Source organism: Coregonus clupeaformis, chromosome 9 (genome assembly GCF_020615455.1).
Source record: "Coregonus clupeaformis isolate EN_2021a chromosome 9, ASM2061545v1, whole genome shotgun sequence".
NCBI classification, from domain to species: domain Eukaryota; kingdom Metazoa; phylum Chordata; class Actinopteri; order Salmoniformes; family Salmonidae; genus Coregonus; species Coregonus clupeaformis.
The window spans coordinates 1942959-1964236 of NC_059200.1; the positions used below are offsets into that span (position 1 = coordinate 1942959).

General features: G+C 43.8%; 1 protein-coding gene across 2 annotated transcripts; it reads left to right on the forward strand.

Moving 5' to 3' along the window:
- Positions 1-10769: 10769 nt before the first annotated feature.
- On the forward strand, positions 10770-21278 carry LOC121573561 (ribosomal protein S6 kinase beta-1). Of its 2 annotated transcripts, none has more exons than XM_041885648.2 (14): positions 10770-11325; positions 13872-13915; positions 14322-14442; positions 14564-14632; positions 16349-16496; positions 16982-17039; positions 17448-17639; positions 17799-17889; positions 18065-18172; positions 18339-18401; positions 18505-18582; positions 18702-18809; positions 19141-19253; positions 19477-21278. In XM_041885648.2, exons 1-14 carry the CDS (start codon positions 11254-11256, stop codon positions 19745-19747), a joined length of 1536 nt encoding a protein of 511 aa, XP_041741582.1. In that variant the 5' UTR covers positions 10770-11253; the 3' UTR covers positions 19748-21278. The 2 variants fall into 2 exon arrangements, with proteins under 2 accessions (XP_041741582.1, XP_041741583.1); XM_041885649.2 differs by having other exon boundaries at positions 11309-11325; positions 13872-13919.

The window sequence follows — 21278 nt, forward strand, 5'->3', positions numbered from 1 at the left end:
CTGCTGCTCATCTATCTGCTCATGTGTTGAGCGTCTGGGAGCCTGCTGGTGGTTTGTGCTTTAATGAGTGCCTGAGTCACACACACACAGAGCTCTCTCTCTTTCTGTGGGTTCTCCCCTCCCCTCCCTGTCAACACTAACCAGCGAGGCACGCCAGAATATCACTGACTTCATTTTCACTCCCACAACCCAACGAGCCCACATGTGGCTATCCACTTAACTCCACTCGCAAATAGTGTTGGATAATTTATTCTGGTGGTGGGATGGGTGGGCGTCTAGCTGATTAAGATATTCATGTGAATGTATACTTAGTTCCAGGGTGATGCATGTAGTGGTCTACTCCAACAGGCAGGTCTGGGATGTGCCTTTGATAGCGCCCTCCACTGGTTAGCCATTGTAAACATCTGGAAGAAGGCCTACTGTTGGTCAGGGTTTGGTACAGTACAGTACCATATCACATCTGAGTGCACCTCAGGAGCAGGCTTACAGGAGAATGAAAAACATGGCCTCTTTCTCTTAGTATCTGTCTCCCACGAGAAGATCAATTCCTAAAACACAGAAGAGGAAGACAAAATGGCACAAGTCTCACAACTAATCAATTTATTAAAAAGAACAACCACGTTTGTGCTGAGGTGGGAGCATGAGGACCACATGACAACATTAGAGCATGAGGGTCCTACAAGGGGAAGAGGAAGATGGGTCCTGAGACTGAGGGTGCTGCTCTTACGTCTCGGTTGCCCTGTAGTCTACCCATATGCTCAGTACCCACTTCCTGTGTTAGTTAGTTAGACGTAATTTGGGTTTCGGAAGCTGAGAACACAGATTGGGGGAATGAGTCGGCACTGGTTTTGTTGGGCGCTCATTGGACTGCAATTTGAAACGGTTGACCATTTAAATGTTAGTTTGCAACCACTGGCATGCCGAGACAGTAAAAAAGACATGAATTGCTCATTTGCCAAATCATTATCACTGATTTGCATTTGTATGTCATTTGGGATTAATGTGATAGATGAAAATCTTCACATGCTCCATTCTGCACAAACCGCATGCATTGATGCAAGTCACCAGTCTCTGTTTCTACTGAATATGCATGTGGGCTTAATTTCTGAGTAAGAAACCCACAACATTTACCTCATCTGTTCCAAACTGACCATAGAAACGTTATTGGATTCCTCTGAAAACACACACACACACACACACACACACAAACCACTTCCAAACTGACCATTGTGACCTTATAGGGTCTTTCCTCTAAAATCACACATGCACGCAGGCTCGCACACAATAACCACTTCTGAACAGACCAAACTACAGACCGCTATGGCATGAATCATGTCCTTTATTGTGGTGTTACAGCCAATAGAGATCTAACTAATCAACTGCTTCAAACAGCATGTTTTCATGTCCTTATAACTCAGTCCATCTGAGTGTGTAGCCATAGTGACACTATTTTGATCCATATGCTGTTTCAGAATGACTGTATAGATGTAGGATCTTAATTTGATCACTCTTTTGTTGCTGAGAATTTTCCTGCATAGCAGTAAATGCAAAATGTTAGTGTATTTGAGGTTAAAAAATGCTTCTAATGTTTGTAATTTCCAGAGGTGGGTCCAATTCACTATTATTCGAGTCACGAGCAAGTCTCAAGTCACAAAGTCTGAGTAAAGTCAAGTCCCAAGTAGAACGGGTCAAGACTCAAGTCAAGTCCAAGTCGTGCATTCTAAGAGCAAGTTAAGTAGAGTCAAAACAGAATCTATACATGCAACGACTTGTTCAACTACAAATCTTTGTCTATTTATTGAGGCTACCAGACAGCCCTTTTGATTATTTTATCTACAACATATCTTTATTAGCTTATGTAATTGTAAAATATGGACCTTGTAGCAGTCATAAGGGCATGAAATCAGCAGAAGGCAAGGCAGGTTGACGTGCTCAGAGTGTAGATTTATTTACAGGTCTTGGTGATCCAATGGTGAAAGCTACATATCATACAAAATATACAAGTAGATTTACCAAATATACATGGGCAATAGCCCAAAAGAAATAGCCTCTGTATCAGGCTTAAGCTGTCCTATCTGAACGAACACTGGTAGAGGGCAAGACTGCACAGCTTCTCCTTGAGAAACCAAATCAATTCTGTCAAACACAGGAGCCCAAACAGGTAGGCCTACATAATATAAACACTTGGCCCCCAGGACCATACAATTACCCAATTGGCAATTACAACCATTAAACTGGTTCTACAACATAAAAGGCAATTTCCACATATATTGCTACATTCATCTTAATCAGACTTAATGATTATTAATGATATTTCAACACCATGCATACATGGAACAATCATTTACTCTTATTCAACGTTCTGACTCCAAAGCGTGGAGGGCAGGCCTATTTCTATGCGCACTAAGGCGCGCGCTCCTGTTACGCACAACAAAAATGACAAAGACATTAAACTTATGACGCGTTCAAAACAACTGCAAACTCGAAAAAATACGAAGTCAAATCATGACGTCAGTGATCTTCAGGTCGGAGCTCTAGAAAGAGGCCCGAGTTCCCGAGTTGGAATTCCGAGTTGGATGACCGTTCAAATCGGAGCTCGTTTTTTTCCAAGTTGCCAGTTGTTTTGAACGCACTGAAGTCGAAAGTCGGATATTTCCGAGTTCCCAGTTTCAAGTTCCCAGTTGTTTTGAACGCGGCAACAGACACACGGAACTCCAACATAACCCAGGAAAGCGTACATTGAATTAAATACCTCTTGCGAACATGCACTGTAAAACTTGTGCCCACTCAGAGCAGGTTAAGAAATGGTTGGCTATAAAATGAAAATGTATCATGGCCTATCAAACATGAAACATAAATGTCTACGTGTTGCAATAAACGGTACGGGGATGGAATGATGAAATGCTAGCAATTATTGTAGTATTACATGGAATATAGATTTGCCACATAGGGCCTATGCATTTAAAGTGTGAAAGCAACAGCAAACATTTCAACAAGAGAAAAATAGCACTCTCTACTCCTATGGTGCGTCTTTGCCATAGTATTAATTCATTTTAACAACCAATTCCAAATCCAAGCTTTATAAGTCAATTTATTTATTTATAAATGTCAAGCAATTGTTACATACCAAAAGACCAGTAGGCCTGTGCTAGTAATTGTTGCCTCGTTGCTGGTGAACTTGCAAAGTAAACAGTTAATATTCTTGATCACCAAAAAAATTTTTGAGCTGCATATTTATTTATTATGGCAATCCTCTTTCTCTACGATCCTAAACTGTACAGCGAATCAGCAATTTGTTCGCTAGCTCACCTGACCTGTGTTGATTGACAGTTTGCTGGTCCAATCAGAGTGCCGAGTTAGCGTTTCACTAAATCTTGAGCCGTTTTTTTTTTGCAAGGGCCATGCTGTCTCTGGCTGCGTGTAGAGTAATCCACGTAGACTCTGTGCCACAAAATGTGTGACAAAACATTACAAAACCTGGCCAGATAATTTGAAATCATCAATCTCAAGTCAAAGTCGAGTTATTTGTTTTCTATCAAGTCAAGTCATCAAATTTGGACTCAAATCAGACTCCAGTCCAAGTAATGTGACTCGAGTCTACATGGTAATTTCCACCCTTTTTTTTCAATTTTCGCCTAAAATGACAAACCCAAATCTAACTGCCTGTAGCTCAGGACCTGAAGCAAGGATATGGATATGCATATTATTGATATCATTTGAAAGCAAACACTTTGAAGTTTGTGGAAATGTGATATTAATGTAGGCGAATATAACACATTAGATCTGGCAAAAGATAATAAATAAAAAAAAACATGCGTTCTCTATTTTTTGTTGTTCCATCATCTTTGAAATGCAAGAGAAAGGCCACAATATAATATTTTGGCCACTAGATGGCAGCAGTGTGTGCAAAGTTTCAGATTGATCCAGTGAAGCGTTGCAATACTGGACTATTTTGTATCAAATCTGCCCAAATGTGCCGAATTGGTCAATTGATAGATTTTCATACACAAAAATGTATGCACGCATGACTGTAAGTCGCTTTGGGTAAAAGCGTCTGCTAAATGGCATATTATATTATTATATATTATATTATTTTCAAGTACATAACTATGACAGGAATGTCATACATGATGGATCATTAGTTTACACACAAACTTTCACACATCTAGATGGCCGGGCGGGGTGGTTGTGGTGCCAGAGACAGCAAGGGTTCAAACTGTAGAACCCAGTTCCTACATTTGAATATAAAAATTGATTTTATAAAACTATTATACAATTTATCTCTGGGACCCTTAGGATGACATATCAGAGCAAGATTACTGAATGTAAGTACATTATTTACCTTGAGAGGTGAATGTATCAAACCAGTTGCCGTGATAAGTTTTTTGTTGTTGTGCACTCTCCTCAAACAATAGCATGGTATTTTTTCACTGTAATAGCTACTGTAAATTGGACAGTGCCGTTAGATTAACAATAATTTAAGATTTCTGCCCATATAAAACATGTCTATGTCCTGGAAAGTTTGCTTGTACTTACAACAGTGATGCTAATCACCTTAGCGAACGTTAGCTCAACTGTTCCATATACGGGACACCAATCCCGTAGAGGTTAACGAAAAATGTATCAACCCCTACAAAAAATGTCCATTAATTATAATCCACATAATAATTCACATTTCCTGTTGCTGCAGGATTATTTTCCTGCTGTAGCAAACTGGCTCAAATTAAGATCCTGCAGCTGCACGACTAAAACAGCTTATTGAAAGGTAACTTGGTGTTACTGACGGTAATTGTAGACCAATAGTGGTTATGATTAGTTTTCCTAAAATCTGATTAAACAGGTTCTTTCTGTGCTTCTATTTGACCTATGGAAGATATGGGCAGTTTGGCAAAACATGGTTTTGATTGAGCAACAGCTTCCAGTCCTCTGCCTACCCAGTATGGCAGAGGGTCTCACCCTTAACCTAACCGCAAAGGCCAGCCAGGTGGCAATGCCAGCAGGATATAGAGTGTGTGTGTGTGTGTGTGAACTGTGAGCATACAGAAGAGAACAGACACACCCTAGTAATCACCTGACTGGCACATCCTGTCCTGCTCTGTCCCGCTGTTCAAATGTACTGTTCATCACACCACATTCTATTCACTCAAATTCACAGATTGCATAACTGTAATCATATAATTTTTGGTGATTGTTGTCGTGTCACTGACTAATACATAACAAAAGAGCGCCCCCTTGAATCCTTGTAGTGCATGATTTCGTGATGATTATTTGAGGGAAGAAACCGATAACATAACCATGTAAGAGCCAATAATTAACGTCCAACTTTTTCCTGTTCTCTCATCTTCTTTGAAGATATTTTGGAAATTGCCCTTTGCAGTCATTTGCAAATAAATGTGTTCTCTGTCTTTCAACACGTCAAAACCAGAAAGCCCCTGTTTTAATCTATTCCTGTGGTTTCATGCTGTGAGGAAAAGAGAAGGGAACCAATAGGCTCATTTGTTACTGACAGATCAAGCATGCTTCTATCTGCCACCGTCATCTACAGTCATCTGCAGCCAAATACATACCCACAGTCTCTCTCTATGGCCATGAATAAAAAACAATATTGTCTATTCATTTGTCCACGTTTGTCTCCCTCTTTCTCTCTCATTTCCTCCCTTCCTCTCATCCCTTTTATTATTTTCATTCTCCCTTCTTCGCACTGTGACGTCACGAGAGGCTACACAGCTTTCAGGGGGATTGCTCAAGTAGTGCAAGGAGACAAGGTTCAAACAAAAACAAGGATTTTATTATAGGTCTTGGGAAATTAACGAAAATATAACAAAATTCTGTTCTCTTGTGGCTCTTTAAGGGTTAACAGTTCAGGGATGTCTCTTCCACATCCAAAATCATAATTCTCACTCGCTCAGATAACTTTTCCCCAGCCTTACTGTAGTCCACGTTGCAGCTAGTGGCCAACCCAGCAAAAAGTCCTTCCAAATGTCTCTCACGTATTTCCACAGGTGCATATATCCAAAGGTGAGTATTTCCCAAAGGTAAGTATCTCCAAATCCTTATATTCCTCATGGAAGTGGACGTGCAGCACTCTTGTCCTCCAGAGAGCCCAGGTTGGAGACTGTGTCTCTTCCCTTCCCAAACCTTCAGCTCATCAGCTCCTCATTTGTTTCAGCTGCGTGGGAAGATTGGCCATAGAGGGGTGGAGTTCCCGACCATACCAGCAGATGGAGCCATAGCTGTCTGGGTTTGCAGCCACCTCAGGGGGATGTAACGTCCCTCCAGGACACAGCCTCTCGTGACATCACACATCCCCCTCCTCGGGACCGACGTCCTCGTCGGGTAAAGGCAGCGAAGAAGGCATCACGCCGGGAGAGGGCGTCCGCATTGCCGTGGTGCTTGCCAGACTGCTCTCTCTTCAACTCCTCCAACTCTAGGACCAGGGACTCAGCCTCCTGTTGTCTCTCCTTGAGTTTCTTACTGAACGCATCAGCCTTGGTTTTAGCAGAGTTTAGCTTCTGTTGAGCAGCTTTCAGTTCCTTCTCTCTCTCTGCCTCCGCATTCTTCATCTTGTTCTCCAACACCTTGTACTTCTCCTCTGCCTTCTTCTGGACCTCCTTACTACTGCGCAGGGTCTCCTCACACTCCTCGATGGTCCTGCGCAGCCTCTCCAGCTCCTCCTGTTGCTTATGGAAGGAGCTCTGTTGGAGTTTAGCCTGGAGGATATCTAACTCTTCTGTCTTCATGTCTAACTGTTGCTTTAACAAACGATACCTCTCAGCGGTCCCCTTCAGACCAGACAGTTCTTTGTCCAGATTCTGTAGCTCCGTCTCTGTGTCGGTCTGGGCACCTGCCATCCCTATCAGAGCCCGGGCGGGAGTGAGTAACTCGGAGGATTGCACCGGAGCCTTCCCAGGATGAGTCTTGCCTCTCCGTTTCCGAGGTACTCGGGTTATCCTCTCCTGAGACTCTCTCCAGAGTGGGTAAAAGGCTGGGCAGTCTCGTCCAATTAGGACAGGGACGGGGAGGGAATCAACCACCCCCGCCGTCGTGTGTATGGTTCCCCGTGTGCTGGTCATTGTAAGTTCAGTAATGGGGTATTCTCTGGTGTCCCCATGGACACAGGAAACTGGGAGGACTTTCCCCCGGGGTCAGACACGTTGGGCCCACCAAATCCTTACGCACCAGGGTGGCCCGGCTACCAGAATCCAGTAAGGCCTCCACATCATGGTGATTCACAGTTACCGGGCAGGTGGGGGGGTCGATCTGGGCCGCCATCTACGACTCCCAAGAGCGAGGCAACACGGTGTGTGGGTGCTGAGCTGGAGGACTCCGCAGTGGGCATAGGTTCATCGGCTGGTTTCCCACACTGCCAGGAGATATGTCCCATCTCCCCACACCGGTAACACTGTCGAGTTTCCCCCTCCTGGTGTACTCTTCTTGGACCCGCCTGGTTTCTGGCTCCCCCTGGAGCCGGGATACGTCCTGACGTGGCTGGGTTCGAGACCTTGGGGTCCTTTCGGGAAGCATTCAGCATCTCCGCTGTGGCCTGGTACTTTTCCACAGCTTCCACGGTCAGATCAGCCGTGGTCAAGGCCTGTTGACTGATGAACCGTTTTGCCTCATAAGGCAGGGCGCGTAGGTAACGATCCACCACAACGGCCTCCACCACCGCTGCTGCTGTATTCCTCTGCGGATCCAGCCATTTCCTTGCGATTCGGACAAGTTCATGCATCTGCGCCCGAGGAGGTTGGTCTGGTTGGAAGGTCCAGCTGTGAAAGCGCTGGGCCATACCAAACTTTGTGAGTCCATATCTGCTGAGGATCTCAGACTTCAGGGCATCATAGTCAGTAACCTGGTCAGGGCCCAGGTCCCGGACAGCATTCAGCGATTCCCCGGTTAGAAAGGGGGGCTAACAGACCAACCCACTGTTGCTTGGGCCAGGCTTCCCTAGTGGCCGTGGCCTCAAATGCATGCAGGTATGCCTCAATGTCATCGGTAGCTCCCATCTTAGATATAAAGTCACTTGCCTTTATTGGGCGGGTATTTTGGACAACCCTCTGTCTCTGCAACTGCAATTCCTCTGCCTTCAGAAGGTTGGCTTTCTTTTGCTCCTCCAAGAGAGCCACGTTTGCTTGCATCTGGGCTTGCTGGCCAGCAACAAGGGCTTTCAATATGTCCTCCATTTCAGTCGGCGGGGAGCCTACGGCCAACTTGGAAAACTGGGTGATCAAACCTTCGGTATCCTCCTCTGACATGCACTATTAACGCTTGAGCGTGCCCGTATTCTCCACCATCTGTGACGTCACGAGAGGCTACACAGCTTTCAGCGGGATTGCTCAAGTAGTGCAAGGAGACAAGGTTCAAACAAAAACAAGGATTTTATTATAGGTCTTGGGAAATTAACGAAAATATAACAAAATTCTGTTCTCTTGTGGCTCTTTAAGGGTTAACAGTTCAGGGATGTCTCTTCCACATCCAAAATCATAATTCTCACTCGCTCAGATAACTTTTCCCCAGCCTTACTGTAGTCCACGTTGCAGCTAGTGGCCAACCCAGCAAAAAGTCCTTCCAAATGTCTCTCACGTATTTCCACAGGTGCATATATCCAAAGGTGAGTATTTCCCAAAGGTAAGTATCTCCAAATCCTTATATTCCTCATGGAAGTGGACGTGCAGCACTCTTGTCCTCCAGAGAGCCCAGGTTGGAGACTGTGTCTCTTCCCTTCCCAAACCTTCAGCTCATCAGCTCCTCATTTGTTTCAGCTGCGTGGGAAGATTGGCCATAGAGGGGTGGAGTTCCCGACCATACCAGCAGATGGAGCCATAGCTGTCTGGGTTTGCAGCCACCTCAGGGGGATGTAACGTCCCTCCAGGACACAGCCTCTCGTGACATCACAGCACCAACAGCCTGGCCAAAGAATGCACATCACTCAGGTGTCTCAGTTACACACAGGAACCACTAATAAATAAAACATCCTAATGTGCAAGGCAGAGAATGTTGTAATTGCTGGTTGTACCCATAATACACTGAGTATACCAAACATTAGGAACAGCTTCCTAATATTGAGTTGCACCCCCCTCTTTTGCCCTCAGAACAGCCTCAATTCATTGGGGCATGGACTCTACAAGGTGTCGAAAGCGTTCCATAGGGATGCTGGCCCATGTTGACTCCCATGCTTCCCACAGTTGTGTCAAGTGGGCTGGATGTCCTTTGGGTGGGACCTACTACCATACCCCGTTCAAATGTACTTAAATCGTGTGTCTTGCCCATTCACCCTCTGAATGGCACAATCCATGTCTCAATTGTCTCAAGGCTTAAAAATCCTTCTTTAACCTGTCTCCTCCCCTTTTAGCTACACTGATTGAAGTGGGTTTAACAAGTGACATCAATAAGGGATCATAGCTTTCACCTGGATTCACCTGGTCAGTCTATGTCATGGAAAGAGCAGGTGTTCTTAATGTTTTGTATACTCAGTGTATATATATATATACACACACATATACACACATCAAGGACCCCACCCACCCCAGCCACAAGCTTTTCTCTCCCTTACCGTTGGGCAGACAGTATAGGAGCATGAGGACTGATACCAACAGGCTCAGAGACAGTTTCTATCCACAAGCCATCAGACTGCTGAACACTTGAACTGGACTGACCACCTGCTCCGATTCGCCCCTCATTAGCACACATGCACTCACTCATGCACACACCCACACAGACATACACACACACACACATATACATTCATGCTAAACACACATCACAACTACTGCTACCAGACTCTTATTCTATTGCTCAATTTATACACTTGCCCCCCATCCCCAATACACGTGTAAATATTGGGCTATAAATTGTGTCTTCATGTATTATCCTTATGCTAAAATGTTTATTCTATTCTACTGCCATTGACGTTTATTCGTATTTTTATATTTAATTATTTCTTACTGTTGTTTGCGTTGTCGAGAAGGAACCTGCAAGTAAGCATTTCGTTGGACGACGTATACCATGTGTATCCCGTACATACGACTAATAAAAAAAACGTTCAACTTGACTTGAAACACAACCCCTTTGATCTGGGACCACAGGTGTCACTAAGTCTCAGAGATAAGCTTTCTATGTCCCTGGGCACTGAGTAGAAGTAATGTGTACTGTGTGGGTGTATGTGTGTGTGTGTGTGTTGTGAATAAATGCTCCCAGGCATGAGTCATCATCACAGGAATGGTGATGCTATATGTGAAACATCACAGCATATAATTCTCACACCACCTCAACTCAAGGTGACTGTGTACATTTATGTGGGTTATTCCACAACAGGAGGATAAGTGGCACCTGAATCAGCACCTGAATCAGGCTGAGGTAAACAGTAACACCATGGATGAATAAGGGTTGGTTAGCTATAATAATCTTTGGTTACACCCTATGGGCGCCCCCTGTTGGCACTTTAAGATCACCGCAAGACTCAGAGGTCCAAATGGGGTGAAAATCCTCTCAACACCCGAAGAAGGATTTCTTTGTTCTCACTGCCATCTACTGCCAATAACGGCTATATGCGCACAAACAGTTATTCTGGTTACAGGTTAGATCACAAAAGACACTAACTTCACAATTAACCAAGAGGGAATACAGAAAAGGCTGTGAACGTTTTGTCACAGTGCAATCATACTTGTTGTGGGAAAGAATATGCCAGGCAGTCCATGGAACTAATATTTATATATTTCTTAATTCCATTATTTTACTTTTAGATTTATGTGTATTGTTGTAAATTGTTAGATACTACTGCACTGTTGGAGCTAGGAACACAATCGCTACACCGGCAATAACACCTGCTAAATATGTGAATGTGACCAATAACACTTGATTTGATTTTGACTGACTACAGTATCACCATAGCTAATTTCTGAGCCATATCACACAAATATCACTTTGTGACTATTGAAGGATAAGATATAAGATAAAATATAACATGTTTAAACGGGCGAAATCAGTTTACGAAAAAGTATGGGGCATCATGGACATTGTGCTACTATTAAAGATACTCAGCTAGCTACTATCTAATTTCAGCAGTGCGCGTGCTCAACACTTGGCTTTGTTTTTTTACCCCTTTGGAATCTTGTTTGGTCGGGAGCTAGCGGTACTGCTACTCGCATGGGTTCTATTTACTGTAGCCGGTTATGTCGGCAAGGTGTGTTTCCATGAGGCAGTGGAGAAGAATATACTTTCTTTCGGACTGAGTGAGAGAGGGACCAAGCAAAGGCCATGGCCGGGGTATTCGACATTGATTTGGATCAGGCGGACGAAAATGTGTCTGATGACGAACTCGAGGATGGGGTAAGTAGCCAGCTACTGTACAGTAATTAGCTAGCTACCCAGCAAAACATTACTCGCTAGCTAGTTTCCTTTAGCTTGGTATGAACTAGTTAGCTACTATCGTTAGCTGCTAGTGAAGAAGGGAGGCGCAAACGAACTTGTCTGCAGTAAATAAGATGATGTTAGCCAGAAGCTTAAGACTGTCTTTGTCAGTAACTTCAACATATCAGCTGGTTAGCTCGTCGTGGCAAGCCCGAAAGAAGAACCCACGCTTACAACCGCTACTAGCTAGCTAGTTAACTTAGCGACTAACGTTAGTAAGAAATAAGATAGGTAGCTAGCTAACTAATGTTATAGTAACTAACGCGTTATTATTAGGTAGCGGAACCAAGGGTGGACTTGACATTGGTGGCTAGCTAAACTAACCAACTGTACCATATGGCATAGGCCTAGCCATCTGTCTTACATTTACATTTTAGTCATTTAGCAGACGGTCTTATCCAGAGCGACTTACAGGAGCAATTAGGGTTGAGTGCCTTGCTCAAGGGCACATCGACAGATTTTTCACCTAGTCGGCTCGGGGATTAGAACCAGCGACCTTTCGGTTACTGGCACAACGCTCTGAACCACTAAGCTACCTGCCGCCCAATAAACGATCCATTCTTAGTTGGATTGTCAAAACATACAGTGAGGGGAAAAAGTATTTGATCCCCTGCTGATTTTGTACGTTTGCCCACTGACAAAGACATGATCAGTCTATCATTTTAATGGTAGGTTTATTTGAACAGTGAGAGACAGAATAACAACAACAAAATCCAGAAAAACGCATGTCAAAAATGTTATAAATTGATTTGCATTTTAATGAAGGAAATAAGTATTTGACCCCTCTGCAAAACATGACTTTGCCAACAAGGGTTTTGCCACCAAGTACTATCACAGAGGTCAGACGTTTCTTGTAGTTGGCCACCAGGGATTTTGTCCCACTCCTCTTTGCAGATCTTCTCCAAGTCATTAAGGTTTCGAGGCTGACGTTTGGCAACTCGAACATTCAGCTCCCTCCACAGATTTTCTATGGGATTAAGGTCTGGAGACTGGCTAGGCCACTCCAGGACCTTAATGTGCTTCTTCTTGAGCCACTCCTTTGTTGCCTTGGCCGTGTGTTTTGGGTCATTGTCATGCTGGAATACCCATCCACGACCCATTTTCAATGCCCTGGCTGAGGGAAGGAGGTTCTCACCCAAGATTTGACGGTACATGGCCCCGTCCATCGTCCCTTTGATGCGGTGAAGTTGTCCTGTCCCCTTAGCAGAAAAACACCCCCAAAGCATAATGTTTCCACCCCCATGTTTGACGGTGGGGATGGTGTTCTTGGGGTCATAGGCAGCATTCCTCCTCCTCCAAACACGGCAAGTTGAGTTGATGCCAAAGAGCTCGATTTTGGTCTCATCTGACCACAACACTTTCACCCAGTTCTCCTCTGAATCATTCAGATGTTCATTGGCAAACTTCAGACGGGCATGCATATGTGCTTTCTTGAGCAGGGGGACCTTGCGGGCGCTGCAGGATTTTAGTCCTTCACGGCGTAGTGTGTTACCAATTGTTTTCTTGGTGACTATGGGCCCAGCTGCCTTGAGATCATTGACAAGATCCTCTCGTGTAGTTCTGGGCTGATTCCTCACCGTTCTCATGATCATTGCAACTCCACGAGGTGAGATCTTGCATGGAGCCCCAGGCCGAGGGAGATTGACAGTTATTTTGTGTTTCTTCCATTTGCGAATAATCACACCAACTGTTGTAACCTTCTCACCAAGCTGCTTGGCGATTGGTCTTGTAGCCCATTCCAGCCTTGTGTAGGTCTACAATCTTGTCCCTGACATCCTTGGAGAGCTCTTTGGTCTTGGCCATGGTGGAGAGTTTGGAATCTGTTTGATTGATTGCTTCTGTGGACAGGTGCCTTTTATACAGGTAACAAGCTGAGATTAGGATCACTCCCTTTAAGAGCGTGCTCCTAATCTCAGCTTGTTACCTGTATAAAAGACACCTGGGAGCCAGAAATCTTTCTGATTGAGAGGGGGTCAAATACTTATTTCCCTCATTAAAATGCAAATCAATGTATAAAATTTTTGACATGCGTTTTTCTGGATTTTGTTGTTGTTATTCTGTCTCTCACTGTTCAAATAAACCTACCATTAAAATTATAGACTGATCATGTCTTTGTCAGTGGGCAAACGTACAAAATCAGCAGGGGATCAAAAACTTTTTTCCCTCACTGTAGCTAAAGGATACAGATATTGACAGATAAGCTATGAAACCACTTGACCTCTGATCAGATTTCGGCATCGTTGGATGTGGACAACTGAAACAAGTTGTTCTAGCTACTCTTTCATACATAATTTCTTTGAGTATCATTTGCTTTTTTCAGCAGTCTCACAAGACTGTGTGTGTGATGCAGTCAAAAAAGTCCCTTCTGAAAAGTCACTGGAACAGGTGTATTTTTGAAGTTGTTTACTGATGGAGAAAGATCAGTCCTGTTGTTAAATTGTTCTATCTCTTCTTTTTTTTGCCAGACCCAAATGAGCGAATCCATGGAGCAATGCAGCGGGTTCGAATTGTGGGTATTTACAACATAGGTTCAGCCTGTATATTTTAGCACTAACTAATGTGGCACAGTCACCACAACATCTTTGACAACAGGGTGCTTCTTTGTCATGCAATTCTATGTGTTTTAATGTTTGGGCAAAGGTGTCAATCTAATTGCCCTGAAGGGATTAATGATATGTGTAATCTAATTTGTCAATTACAGCAACACCGTTGACCACTTTTATGATGTTGTATGCTTGATGAACAGATAAGTCCAGAGGTGATAGATTGCTTGTGCAGGACTGTTTTCCCCTACTGCAAAATTCCATCTTTAATCTAACCTTCTGGTTTTGTCATTCGGGTAGATTCAACATTGACTGGCTGCAATTTGACATGTATGAATTATGTTTCAATGGTTGTCTTTATTTATTTTCAAGTAACATGGACGACTGTGAAAAGTTTGAAATCTCTGAAGACAGCGTCAACAAAGGAACGGAGCAGATTCGTCCGGAATGCTTTGAGTTGCTCCGGGTTTTAGGAAAAGGAGGCTATGGAAAGGTGAGCTATCCCTGATCACCTTATGACTTGTTCAAGTATTCATTCACATGTCTTCTCCTTAGAATAGATAGCATAACTTCACAGAAATTCATGTTTTGTCTCTTCCCCCTATCACATTCAGGTTTTTCAAGTTCGTAAGGTGTCGGGTGCCACTTCGGGAAAGATATTCGCCATGAAGGTCTTGAAGAAGGTGGGCTGTTTGGATTATCATGACGTTGAGATACTTGTCTGTTTGGATTATCATGACGTTGAGATACTTGTCTGTTTGGATTATCATGACGTTGAGATACTTGTCTGTTTGGATTATCATGACGTTGAGATACTTGTCTGTTTGGATTATCATGACATTGAGATACTTATCTTTTGTTCTCTCGTCTGTCCCTAAGGAACTGTACACTTAAATTCTGTGAGATTTATTCAATAAAGATTTATTCTCAAAGGATTTCTATTGACATGACGATGAACCCAGATTGGACACTGACCCAAGTTGTTACAGTAGTGTACTGAATACACAGGTGAATTCATTTAGCCATGCAGTCAGAAAAGAGGCCACCTAACCCATAACAAAAAAACTAAAACAACTTCCCATGAAACCTCAGGGCTGTTTGTTCTCCCCAGTTTCTTTCCATCTGTTCTGCATCCTTTCTGTAATTGACGACCGCCCGTCTGGTTTGCATTTTGGCCCCAGAACCCACCAATTTTTCCCAGAAGCCTTAGAGGTTTCGGTAATAATGATTCTGTTTATAGTTTTTATAAGCCAGTATTTACTGTTGCTACCATGCAGGCGCTAAGAGCTCTGATTCCTATTGTACCTCTGTGGTTGAGGATGAAGGCTTTTAACCAGCCAACCAGCAGCTATCATCACTGCCAAATAAAACACCAGGGTCCCCCCCTCCCCTCTTTCCCTCATGTCTTGGAAACCCATATAGCATTTATGTACAGGATTTACCCCAGTGTTTTACCGAAAAGGCTCAGACTTTTCTGTTTCCATGGGCCATGGCTCCGGTGGACCTGCTCTCACTTGGGGCCAAAGCAAAGCCCCTGGTACTTTTCAGCTGGTGTTTATATAACAATGGCTAACTGAACTTTAACACCTTCTCACAAAGCAACTGTTTTGATTATGCAGAGGTTGTTGATTCTGCTCTTCACAAGTCCTCACTGTCAGCCCTAGCTATGGAAACACAATTTCCATAGTATAACATAAGGGTGTATATACTCTAGTGTATACAGACAAGCCCCAGCACTGGTGTTTAACATGATGGACTTTACCTGCCATGTCAGAACCCATCACTGTGTGCATGTTGTAAGTGGCTGTGTAGCACGGCAGGCAGCAGAGCCTCACGCTCATGACCGACTGCTCTGCTCTCATGCTCTGGCTTCTGGCTCTTCCACTGGGCTCAGGCTTTATCCAACTGAAACAGATCTAATATTGTTCCCAACAGCTGAAATAGTTAGAATGTTTTGGATTTCTTTGAGCAAAAGATTTGCGCGTGTTCTGGATCTGAGGGCGACAATAACAGCATTAATGACATGGCTCAGAGCAGAGGAGTTCCTTTACTTCCTTTCACTGGGCTGGGGAAAAGGGGAGCGCAGAGAAATAATCATCCAAACCAGATGGCAAATGAGCATTTCCTTTATGTTACTGTTATGTTTTCAGAGCGTCTCAAACCTGTTGTCCGTTACCTACCATAGTCTGTCCTGCTTGACAAAGAATGTACTCGTGTTTTCAAATGCATATCATACCTCAGTTTCTATGTGCAAGAAATGTTTTCATTTGGAGTGACTAACTTGTTACCATACTATTACCAGGTTATTTCCCCTTTATTCTCTGCTGTAAATGTAAAGTGCTACCATTGTTATAATGCTGACAGTTTTTGAAAATCCATGCCTTGTTTGATCCCTCCAGGCCATGATAGTGCGTAACGCTAAGGACACAGCTCACACCAAGGCAGAGAGGAACATCCTGGAGGAGGTGAAGCACCCGTTCATAGTGGACCTCATCTATGCCTTCCAGACAGGGGGCAAGCTGTACCTCATCCTGGAGTACCTCTCAGGTGAGTGACTGGGGCATGGTGTGGGCGCCCACACATCATACACACACAAACCACACAACACAGCGTAACATACACATCATTCACACACAATGGCCTAAGTTAAAATAAAGCTGCAATATGTAACTTTTTGGGCAACCTGACCAAATTCACATAGAAATGTGAGTTATAGATCTGTTTTTCACATGGAAAGCAAGTATAAGAAGCGGTATTATATGTTCTATGCGCCCTATTTCTATGCTTCCGGTTCTTAAGTTTCATTTTTGCATATCTTTTACTTTGGGTTTTGTACACCAGGCTTCAAACAGCTGAAAATGGTTATGGAAAATATCACAGCGGTTTAGATGGTACAATGATTTTCTACAATATACATGCTTGTTTTTCACATGAACTGAAATTAGGCTAACTATTAGAATTTTAGCAACCAGGAAAAGGCGGCGCGATTTCTGCATAGTGCATATTTTAAATGCTTTATTTGTGATTTGCAGGTGGGGAGCTGTTTATGCAATTGGAGAGAGAGGGGATCTTTATGGAGGACACAGCATGGTAAGTGATCTATCATGCTGGAGATGTGTATCTGTCTGAAGTGTGTAGAATAGATATGAGTGTCTGGAACCTGTAGTCCTCACTCAAATGTTGTGTCAACAGATGTGAGATTTGATTACATAGCATAAGGTCAGTAGGGGTGTGTTTTGGTTTTGGAGCTATTTTTAGAAGCAGACAAATGTCAGGATGTTGGAAGCACAGCACCTTAGGTTTAGAATGTAGAGGGCAATGGAAAGCGGAGAAAGGTGAATCTGAAAGGATAAATTTTTCCAAAATGCTATTGATGCTTTACGGAAGGATTTTTTCCGTCATACTTCCTGTAACAGTATAGATGCAATATTTGCTGAGGCAAAGATCCAGCACACTTTGACTGTACTTGATGTAAAATGTCTGTTTTCTGTTCTGCAGCTTCTATCTGGCAGAGATTTCCATGGCTCTGGGACACCTGCATCAGAAAGGCATCATCTACAGAGACCTGAAGCCAGAAAACATCATGCTCAACAACAACGGTCACATCAAGCTCACAGACTTTGGACTGTGTAAAGAATCAATCCACGGCGGCACGGTTACTCACACCTTCTGTGGTACCATAGAATACATGTAAGTCACGGTGCTAATCATTAAAACAATGAAAAGTTAATGTCAGCCTCCTAGTCTGTTGTAAACTTCTTTATCCACTACTCTTTTGGTAGAAGAAATGAGTGAGTTTGGTTGCACATTGTATAGGCCTTCACATTCCTCTCCCCTCTGTCACACCAGGGCCCCAGAGATCCTGATGAGGAGTGGACACAACCGGGCTGTAGACTGGTGGAGCCTTGGAGCTCTCATGTATGACATGCTGACAGGAGCAGTGAGTACAACTCCTCCAAGAGACACATAATGTACTCTGTGTACAAGACTACATCATCATTTAATTGATCAATATCTTGATCTTTTTACATTTTGATTATTATTTAGATATTTAACCTCAGGGGGACATTATGTCTGTATTGTTGTGGAACATACTTTTTTTTGTTACTCAACAGCCACCATTCACTGGTGAAAACAGGAAGAAGACCATTGACAAAATCTTAAAGTGTAAACTGAACTTGCCACCTTACCTCACACAAGAAGCCAGGGACCTTCTCAAAAAGGTAAGCGTTTCACTGTGTTAGATGTTAAACTGTCCCAGTTTTAATCATATTAGTTTTTGGGTGGCATTTCAGGTACACTCCATCTTCTGATTGTCTAATGTAACACAAGTCGGGTCAAATGAAAACAGATGAGCAGACTAACATTACCCATAACGCTCTGTTCCAGCTGCTAAAACGCAACGCCTCGTTACGGCTGGGGGCGGGCCCAGGAGATGCCTCAGAAATTCAGGTGATACAGTTAAAACATGGGACCTGTTGCAGGATTATTACAATGTTGTTGAAGAAGGTGAAGAGAGCCACCCTCTAATGTGGCTTTTTTCTCTTGTCTCCAGTCCCACCCATTCTTCAGGCATATTAAATGGGACGAGCTTCTCGCTCGCAAAGTGGAGCCTCCATTCAAGCCTTTTCTGGTGAGCCATCATTCCTTATTCATTGCATTTCCATTGTGAAGAGCACCTGTGCTTTCCAAGTCCTCCGTGACCCACAGAGACTAGAGGTTAACAGGTTTCCTTTTTTCCTTCCATTGCAGCAATCAGCTGATGACGTGAGCCAGTTTGACTCCAAGTTCACCAGCCAGACTCCCGTCGACAGCCCTGATGACTCCACGCTCAGCGAAAGTGCCAATCAAGTCTTCCTGGTAGGCTGCTTACTGTGCTCAGCCCATTTGGTTTCGTGTTTGTGTGCATGTGTGTTTTACTGTGTGCATGGTTGCACGCACACGGGTAGGCATAAGCTAGACTGTTTTTGTTCTTTTTTTATTTTTGACTAAAAAACATTGTTCTTACGAGAAATGGTTAATGCATTGCATCTGTTTTTTGTTATTTATTTTTTACTGGAAACTGTTGACTGTCTGGCCACATTGCATGATGTAGTTTAATGAGTGTGTCATTGCTCATGTCCTCTGTCCTGTATTGTAATGGACCTTGATGAGCCTGGCTATAATCTTCCCTGTGACCTCCTTCCCACAGGGCTTTACGTATGTAGCCCCCTCCGTGCTTGAAAACCTCAAGGAGAAATTCCCCTTCGAGCAAAAAGTCCGCTCACCAAGAAGGTTTCTGGGAAGCCCAAGAACACCAGTGAGGTAAGGGCTTTTTGTTTTGTCTCATGTTCGTCTAGGTTTGTGTAGAACTTTAACATGAAGTTGTCCTGCCCACCAGTGGTTGAATCAAGTATCATTCTGGTACTCACTTGTACTGGGATTTATCCTCACTGTTAAAATGTCACTATTCTAACAGTCTGCCCCTGTCAGTACTCAAATGCACTATTCTAACCCTGCCCTGTCGCCTCTCCTTCTGTCCCCTCAGCCCAGTGAAGTTTGCTGGGGGGGACTGCTGGCCCCGGGCCCCCACCCAGGCTAGAGTCTCGTCCCTGCTGTCCCCTGGGGCCTCTGGGTCTGGAGACCAGCCCATGGAGGTTGGTGTGGAGCAGATGGACGTGAGCTCCAATGCTGCTGAGGTGTCTGCCCCCCTGCCCATCAGAAAGCCCTCTGGCAACACCACCACAGGCGGCCCCTTCAAGAAGCAGGCCTACCCCCCGATGTCCAAACGTCCCGAGCACCTCCGGATGAATCTATGACCCTCAGCTCCATCTAGAACTCCTCTTTTCTAATTCCTCCTTTCCCTTTTTATTTTTTTATTTTAAAAGCTTTTTAGAAATTAAAGAAATGACTGACGGACCACCGACCATCGGCACCAATCACCAGTTCCTCCAGACGCACCTTCCATCTCTGCCTCCCTCTCCTCTCCTCTCTCTCTCCTCTCTCCCTCCCTCTCCTCTCTCTCCCCTTTTGAGCAGCTTGGGAGCCACACAGGGCTTTCTACCCTAGCAGATATGAACAAACTATAGCATCCTCCTGTTAGAGCTTTAGTCAGACAGCGAGAGGTCTTGACTACTTCCTTATGCCCTGTAGGGTGTAGCTGGAGGAAGAGACGAGAGCAGTGCTGCTGCTGCCTGATTTCCTGTGTTCTCCACTGGGATAGCTTCTCATATGATATTCTGGTGCTTTGTACTTTGGGTGGATGGGGAGTGGGGACAGACAGTGTTACTCATGCAGCAATGATTTTCCTCACCAGGGGTGAGACGTTATTGATTTCTGAAGCCGTGTAATAGACTTTTGAAGGCTGAGAGGGTGGAGATGATTTCCCCCTTAAATGCCGCTGCTTCCTTTTTACAGGATACAGTATAGATGGAGAAAATCACAATGAACACAGAACACAATATTCACTTCAGTTCTCATGCTATAGTATATTAGGCTACATTGTTCCATAAAAAAAAAGATGGAATCCACAATGCCTTTTGTCACATCCAGTCAGGATAAATCCTGTTGAACACGGCTGGGTTGTATTCAGTAGGTTGAAAACGTATTGAAACTGAATTAAACAGGAAGGTGCAATCTGAACTCGTCCAATGAGAACAGATTTCCGTGAGCCCTACTGAACATGACCCTGGTGTGGTGTCATTGATGGAGGAGGGGCAGCTAAAAGCAGACAGAAAAACTCTTAGTATGCTATTTCAGCTGAATGCAACACCTCCTGCACCATATGTCTTCAATACCAAATGCTGACACTGCTTTACCAGTCTGACTAGATCTCTCTCGGTAGATAGAAAACCTTTCTGTCTGTCTCTGTATGTAGTACATTTTTGCCTTGAATGTAAATTTACTAAATGCCCTTTCGAGTGTCACTTACTCAGATGACCCACATGAGTTCTCTCCACGGTTACTGTTAACATGCATGCAGGTTTATTATAATATTATGGACCTATTCTTTTAGGGTGTCAGCAAATTTGTCATTGTCAGATACAAACCGAGGGCTTGTCTTTTGAATTGAAAGAAGCAAAGCGTCAAGGCCAAATTCTGGTCATCACTGCCTTTGTGTTTAGCTAATCGCCAGGTTACATTTGTCTAATAATGTACCTGGCTAGGTGCTTCACGGATGCTTCCCTCAGTCTTTATGAACCCTTGGTGATATCAGTAGGGCTATACCGCTATGCTGGTTCCATTTTAACTAGTTTGAAATGTGTGGTGTGACTTGAAGGTGTATGTATGTATGTATGTATGTATGTATGTATGTACAGTGGGGGGAAAAGTATTTAGTCAGCCACCAAT